We start from the raw sequence: 7,671 nt of genomic DNA, 5'->3' as shown, positions 1-7,671 counted from the left end.
AGCAGCCATGGCACGAATTTCCCAGCCACCCTTTTCATTCCCAAATCTTCTGTCAAAATTCACTGAACTGAGCTCCAAGTCACTCCCGACAGCTCCACAATTTCTTCAATGGTCTGTCGTCGATCTTCCTTGATGATTTCACGATTTTTTCCAACATTTACATGTGTTCAGGCCGTGGAAGGATGACCAGAACGAGGTTTGTCATCAATTGACATTTCACCATTTTTGAAACAGGAAAACCATTCAAACACTTGAGTTTTCCCCATAGCATCGTCCTTGTATGCCGTTTTTAACATTTCAAGAGTTTCTGTTCCACTTTTCCCAAGCAAAAAGCAGAATTTCACTTCCACACGCTGTTCACGAAAATCAGCCATTGCAAAAACGACGATCACACAAAACAGTTGTCACTATAAACTCTGCCGAAACTAGTCCTTACCTTCTGAAGCAACGGTAGTCGGCTTATCAACTCAGGAATGTTAGCTCTATGCGCTCATAGCGGCAAAACGCGGTACTACAAAAGCTCTGCCCACAAAAAAATTAGTTCGGTTTCTTTTGGGTACCCCATCATATGTGTGCTATAGTGCAGTGGGGTATGGAATGTGTGATTTAGCAACTCTTACAGTTCNCATATACACGGCGCCAAAGCCCAGAAGACTGCTTTCTTCAACTCTTACAGATATTGTGCTATAAATCTGTTGCCAGAAAGTGGCTAGTGAGGACTAGTGGAAATAGACTGAGAAGATTGAAAACTGAAAATTGTGTAAATCAGCAAGAGTGTAATAATCATTTGTAGTTACAACCTGTAGGTTGTTAATAAATCCAATTACCTGTCCAAACCCGTGTCTCAGTCACCCAAACAAGTGACAACACCAATACCTTCCATTACCTATTTTTTGGAACAGTTATGTTCTGAATTATTCTAGACATTCTCAAGGCACTCTGTTAGGCTGTACTGAGTGACTATACTACACATATAAAAACTCAATTCTCATTATAATTCAAGTTTAGCACAAAATTCATGTCATCACACATAAGTATATTTAAATGATTTCCAACAATGATACCTGTGGGAATAAATTCTTGGGTCTACATCATAATAATTTCCTTTTAATACGAGTTGTTCACTCCCTCATGACTTTTATACAGATCTGGAGTGCACAGCTAGTTCTGAAAAGCCATTTCACTCCAAGTATGAAATTAAAAAATTTCTAATTTATATTTTATATATATATATATATGTTTGAGTGTCCATGAATAACTGAAGGAAGGAAGGAAGAAACACATATATTACACATACACACATAAATATGTATGCACTCCTATCCTTCATTTCAGCCCACATACCGTATCACATTAGCTCAATATTATACTGTATTCAGCTATACAGTGTTTCATAGCAGATGACTGAAATTCAGAATGTTACATCATAATGCATTATCTTGGTACAGTGCGAAGGTGACAAAAACACAGAAAGTTATTTTATGGATGAGTATGAAGTTAATATATTTCACACACACCTGTACTCACTTACTACAGATAAAATGTTTTCATGACTTATTAATTTAATGTATAACTTCCTTACATTGAGTATTTGTAATTTAAGTAAATTAAATGACCATCATTATAAGAAACAATTTTTCTAATGATAGGTGATGTCTGTATCACTGATTTTCACTGCAGTACAAATTCACAAGTTATGTTACAATAAATTCAAACATACTTACTGGGCTATGGATTGTTGGTACTGTTCAAGATCCATACTTTCTATATCAGGTGTTTTCCTCTCCTCAATGAACGGGACACCACCATCTAACCACTTGTGTTCAACTGATGTTACATTTTCACTGATTTCCTGATAACACAATACAATTTCACAATTCAACAAGGACTACTACAAACATTTCACTTCACATCCTGTTCTATGAACAGAATGCTAACACAGCATTTGTGAGTACAAGAGAACCTGTGAGATATATTCGAGACAGGATTTAAATCAACAATGAACAGAACTGATATGCAGCAAACTGTGTAAATGAATACGAGAAAATATAAATACAGAGAAGTGGCTTGCAAGGCAGCAAATGTGGCCAGTAATAGCAGTAAAGGAAAAAATTTCAGTGATGTCAGCAGAATACTGTACAATAGTTTCTAAGCAAAAACTGTTATATTAACTTTACACTATAAAGAGGCTTTGCATTTTGGTACATAAGTGTTTCAGACACTGAATATATACTTGTAATGATAGGACATTACTTACTTCTTCTTATATCATAATGGAATAAATGTGCATATCTATAATCTAGCAATTTTCTGTGTTCCGTTCTCTCAAAAGAATACTCACAAGTTGAAAAGCAGGACGAGGAAAAGAAGCAGAAAAAGAAGACTTAAAGGAAAGGAGAAGTGCACATTTCTTTATCCTCACACAGTGAACTAATGATTATAAGCAGCAGTGGAGAGCAAAAGTTGAGAGGATAATTAAAAATAATGGATACTCCAAAAATCTGGACATGCCCACTATCCATGCTGCACTCAACTTACTTCACCTGCTACAGTTCACTAAACAGTGAGAAATACACTCCAGGTTAACCCTGAATCACCCTCATAAACACTACATGACACTGCAAGCAGAACAGGCAGGAGCCCCATCATACGGTACCCACATCGTCTTTTAACACTGCCACTGGTAGGCTGTCCAGTATTTGCATTAATTGTTCCAATAGAAACCATAAATATGAGGATGCATCTGATAGTTGGTGCAGTTATCTCATAAGAACCCAGGAGCAGATAGCAAATTATTTCTGCCCAAACATTTATTGTAAACTGCTTCTGGAATTGTACTTCTTGAAAGGGCTGTGGATCATCAGCTCATGCGGGTTGGTTAAGAGTATTCAAAATCCAATTCCATGTCATAAATTCTTCACCCATCAGCAACACAGGTGAGGTAAGCTGGAGACACTGCATTCTACTGCCAGATTCACTTGCAGAATGCTTTATGATGCTTGCAGAGCTAGAACATGTTGTATGTGGAATAGATAAAACAGCTGACCATGCAAAACTCTCATCCTTGTTTGCTGTCAAATTTGGTGATGGTGGGACAACCACTTGATATTAATATTAGATCATTCTTCGGCAGGCAGAACATTTTCCAAGTTAGTGCTCCTGCAGCTTCATGGTCCACCAGTATTTGTCATACTGGGCTGCATGCAACCTGTTTCTTGCAGACATTCCAGAGGAATGAATGTCCTGAGATCTGATGTATCATAATTGCCATACACAAAGTTTCTGTATCTTACTAATGAAGCAGTGTTTCTGCTTGCCTGTATGTGTAGAACATAATGCTTATATTTCAGGTATGTAAGACTCACCCTGCTAACTACAACAGTTAACTAGCAACAGAGATAATCTACACATGGATAACTGACAGACTACTGTGCTCCTATTGCTCAGGGAACTGTCACTCACTAAAGACTGGACTGTTCTTGGGAACATGCGTCTCTAAAGACTACACTATGTCTCAATGTAAATTGAGGAAATATACCATTTTACAAAAAATTCAGTTATGCCACTTTGTTTTAAAAAAATCATTTCCTTCTATGGCAAGTAATTTTTGTAAGAAGCATATTTCCATGTATTTATCACTCACAACTTCCACAATGTTTTTCATTCAGAGAACATGAAAAGTCACACATATTAAATGAAATTATTATGGTTAATATTCCTATACTGTACTTGTTTTTAGACAAACATCACTTTACCAAACCTCCACCAAGGAAGGCATCTTGTCACGATGTAAAATTCACCTGTCTGATGAAATATTTGGCTTTTCCTTATGTTCTGCTGTAAATGTCACAGAACTTCATGATGGACTGCTTGGTTCACCATTTGCAGTGAGACAACAAATTTTAATGAATAAATCCCTTGATAACAAAAAAGCAGATCAGCATGGATTTGGCCTTTGATATGCACATTTGTGGCTTTCTTGGCCTCATACACTCTGGATTTTGCTATGAAGAATCTTATGTTTTGTTTCTGGTCATGCTGGATGACAAAAATCCCATCATAAGCAATATCTTCCTTCCAGAAGGTTAGATTCTTCCAACAATCTTAATGAAAGGTTAGAGCTGATTTCTATTCTCGCCTTCTGACAAACGAAACACTTATGCCAATAAAACACTTCTTGAAACTGCAAAATAAACTAAATTCCAGTGACTGATACACAACTGCTGAATCATACAGTCACATGATCCAACATATACAAAATCATCTGTCACAGCCACTGCACAAAAATATCAGTGGAAGGATAAATGAAAATGAAGTATTTTCTTGTAGTTATTAATTTAAAAAGGTCCAAAGTAAAAGAAATATGAATAGTAGAATTTCAACCAGGAAAAGATTATTTACAAATTAGTGAGAAATATATGGGTATTCTGAAAGATCACAGCTCTAAAAGTAAATAATTTCTATATCAGACATGATAAGAATGCCAAAAAATTAATTTTTTACTGTTGTAAGTGCAAGAGTTACAGATACACTGATATAAGCTAATATATATGTGAACACAAGCCTTCATTTATTACAGTAAAATTGTGCTAATTACAATGAATGTACAGTTTTAAGAAACAGCACCAAGTGATTCTGACAAGCATTTGGAAATCATGAGATAGAAAGCTATTTTGGGACAAAGCATATTAAAATGCCTCATGGAATTACAACAAATTACAAAGCTGATGACCATGCAAAAGAATGGAGACATAATGTGGGTAGATAACATATATACATAACAGATTCCTTTGCATATTTTCAGTATAGTAAAAATTCATTATTTACAATTCCTTAAAAAAATTAACTGAACATCTGTTAAAAGGAGAAAGCTAGGTAACATGGTGGAACAAATCATGTATCTGCCACTACACTAACCAAGCCCTGTTATTTATGTACTGAAGGGTTTACTTATTCAATCACAAACTAATTATCTCCATACTGCATCTATTCAGACATGCGTGGGTTAGTTAGACCTCATGCATTCTTCAGCTGACAAAACCATACCTGCAGTGAGAATGGTCTCTGAGGTTTCATATTTTCTACCACATCTCCGTTTGAATCCTTGCCAGAATCCGACTCTGGCGTTTTAATGTATGTGTTCTTTCCCTGTAACACAATGTCATAATCAGGGTTTACATTTTTATGAAAAAAAATATATGGTAGATAACCACTTTTGTAAAAAATATGAGAAACCTAAAACCACGGTCCATGAAAGAACTACCATGTATAATCCTGTCCCTGGGCAAGCACATGCAATACATATATTGAATAATCATGTTACACTGCAATGGAAAAACATTGTATCTCTTTTTTTTTTCCAAGTTGCTTTCATATATGCCTGTGTGGGATGTTCCCACATCACTCCCCCCCTTGCGAGAAGTGATGCTGCTTTCCTTTATTAGCTCTTTACTGAAAACACCTGTCTGGCTCAATTTCACACAAGTGAGTGGCCAAAAGCACTTACAGTGTCTACTACTTCTGGTGCATTCTTTCAACATAATTTGTTAACTCTACCTCCCCATTCCTGAATCACAATAAATTTATCTATTATTTATATGACATCACTAAAATGGCAGTATGACTTTCATACTCCATGGCTAACACATGGCAACTGGCATTTGAAATTCTTTAACACTGATTTCTTTCGAACACTTTCATAGTAAACTGAATAACTCGGGCTGGTTAAGAAATGAACCTGAAGCTTCACTGGCATATTCATGAAAAGTCTGTCACTGAATCCTATCAGGAACCATCAACGTGTGGGTGTGCACACATGTGCATGCATCTGTATCTTGTAAACAAAAACCAGTTTTGTTTCATGCCTTCCAATAGTCCTCCCATATGAGAGCTGTGCCATGCTATGTGTAAAACTAAAATGCTGATTTTAGTGTCAGATGCATGACAGATCATGACACTTGCTTGGAGGGCCTAAGGAAAATAACAAAACCCTCAATAATAATAATAATAATAATACCTGATGTTCCAGCCAAGATTCAAACCAAGCACCCTCTCAATACAAGTCTAGAGCATTATCTACAGATCAATCTGTTTTATAATGTTGCTATTATGTGTATCATATAAATATATGTTCCTTTCTCATTATTTAAGAAAATTACATGATCAGAAACTTCACAATTAACTGTTTTCACCTTAAAGTAATTATTAAAAGAGGATGAGTTGGGCATGGGAAAAATAATAAATGCACACAATTTTTTAAGAATGCCTCATGGGAAGTGATCACTTGAGATTTCTAGGTATGCAGGTATGAAGCTCATATTAAAATACAGGGCATGAAGTTTGGACTGTATTCATCTGCCTCATGGCAGGAACAAATGGCAGGCTTTCATGAATATGGTGATGATCCTCCATATTATATTATGTTTCTCTCCTGCTCTTCTTTTACTATCCATTCTTTCTTTTCTATGGATGTGGTTTCATGGCTTATTTTACGACTCCATCAGCATCTAGACAGGATGACCAATCAACTACAAAATGATTTGGAAGGAAATGGTCATGATCTAATCAAGGTACTATAACAAAATTTGCCTAGAAACAGAAAAACCATAAAAAAACCTCAGTTAGGATACCTGATGACATAGCCAAGATTCAAACTGACCATTTCCCAACACAAGTCCAAATGTTACCACTACATCAACCCGGCCTCACTGGAAACTGTGCAGGTAGGTCAGCAACCTCCTTGCATAAAACATGTGAATATTCTAACTTCACAGAAAACTGGAATAAATATGTGGAAGTCAGAACAGGCTTGCCAGCTTACAGCATTAAGTGAAGAAGAAGCAGGAGGGGGAGGAGGATGATGACAAAAGATGAGACACCTGTTGTAACGACATTATCAGCAAATGATACTTTTAGCATAATCCACAGGTTTGCAGAAATCAGTGTACCTTCACCAAGAAACATTTTTAACAGAAATGAGAGTGGGTGAGTTCCACAAAATGAAATTAAACATATTACAAAAGCTCTATTTCTAAGGAGGAGGAGAAAAGAAGAAAAAATAACATACTCCCAACAAAAATAATTAACACAAATATTAACACAATTTCACAATACTGTACACATAATGTGTTTATATCAGCCACACATTCCCATTTCCATCTAGCGAGAAAAATATTAATCCACTGCATCTGAAGCTCCCACCAGCAAATGAAGTAGTCGAAAACAGTATCTGGTAACTTTTTAAAGATGATATAACTGTATACATCACTAACCGACAATGATGCACCATGCTTCATCTTGTGTCTGGGCTCTGCACACTGACATATTATCCATACTGAAGTGAATGGGTATCTTTCTTCTGATTTCTACTGCTTACCTTTGTAACAGCCTGCAGGAAAGCAGCCTTTCCCATTTTCTGGCGCTGCTTACTCATCACCACCTCCATACGCCTCTTCTCACTCTCGATGCGCCGGCGCTTTTCCTCCAACTTCATGCGGATGTTGTGTAATTGAGATGCCATAATGTGATTATGTGCAGTGGTATCATCTGAAATAAACAAATATATTAACACAATGGCCTACTTCTTCAATGACATTAAAACTCTCCAAAAAGAGGAATTTATACTACATGATTATTTGCACTCTTATCATCATTAATACAATTAAATTAATC

At 36.2% G+C, this 7,671-nt stretch overlaps 1 protein-coding gene across 5 annotated transcripts in view; it reads right to left on the bottom strand.

The window, feature by feature from the left end:
• LOC111862272 (patronin) overlaps positions 1-7,671 on the bottom strand; it is a 101,962-nt gene that overhangs the window by 45,085 nt on the left and 49,206 nt on the right. For 4 of the 5 annotated variants that reach the window (XM_023847527.2, XM_023847524.2, XM_023847525.2 and 1 more), the window contains 3 exons: positions 7,376-7,545; positions 5,047-5,148; positions 1,725-1,852 (listed from right to left, as the gene is read on the bottom strand). In XM_023847527.2, the coding sequence (XP_023703295.1) occupies positions 1,725-1,852; positions 5,047-5,148; positions 7,376-7,545 (400 nt within the window). The remainder of the gene's footprint in view (positions 1-1,724; positions 1,853-5,046; positions 5,149-7,375; positions 7,546-7,671) is intronic. The other variant, XM_023847526.2, reaches the window with a different exon arrangement.

Source organism: Cryptotermes secundus, unplaced genomic scaffold (genome assembly GCF_002891405.2).
Source record: "Cryptotermes secundus unplaced genomic scaffold, Csec_1.0 scaffold88, whole genome shotgun sequence".
NCBI lineage: Eukaryota > Metazoa > Arthropoda > Insecta > Blattodea > Kalotermitidae > Cryptotermes > Cryptotermes secundus.
This window is presented reverse-complemented; position numbering and strand designations above follow the sequence as displayed.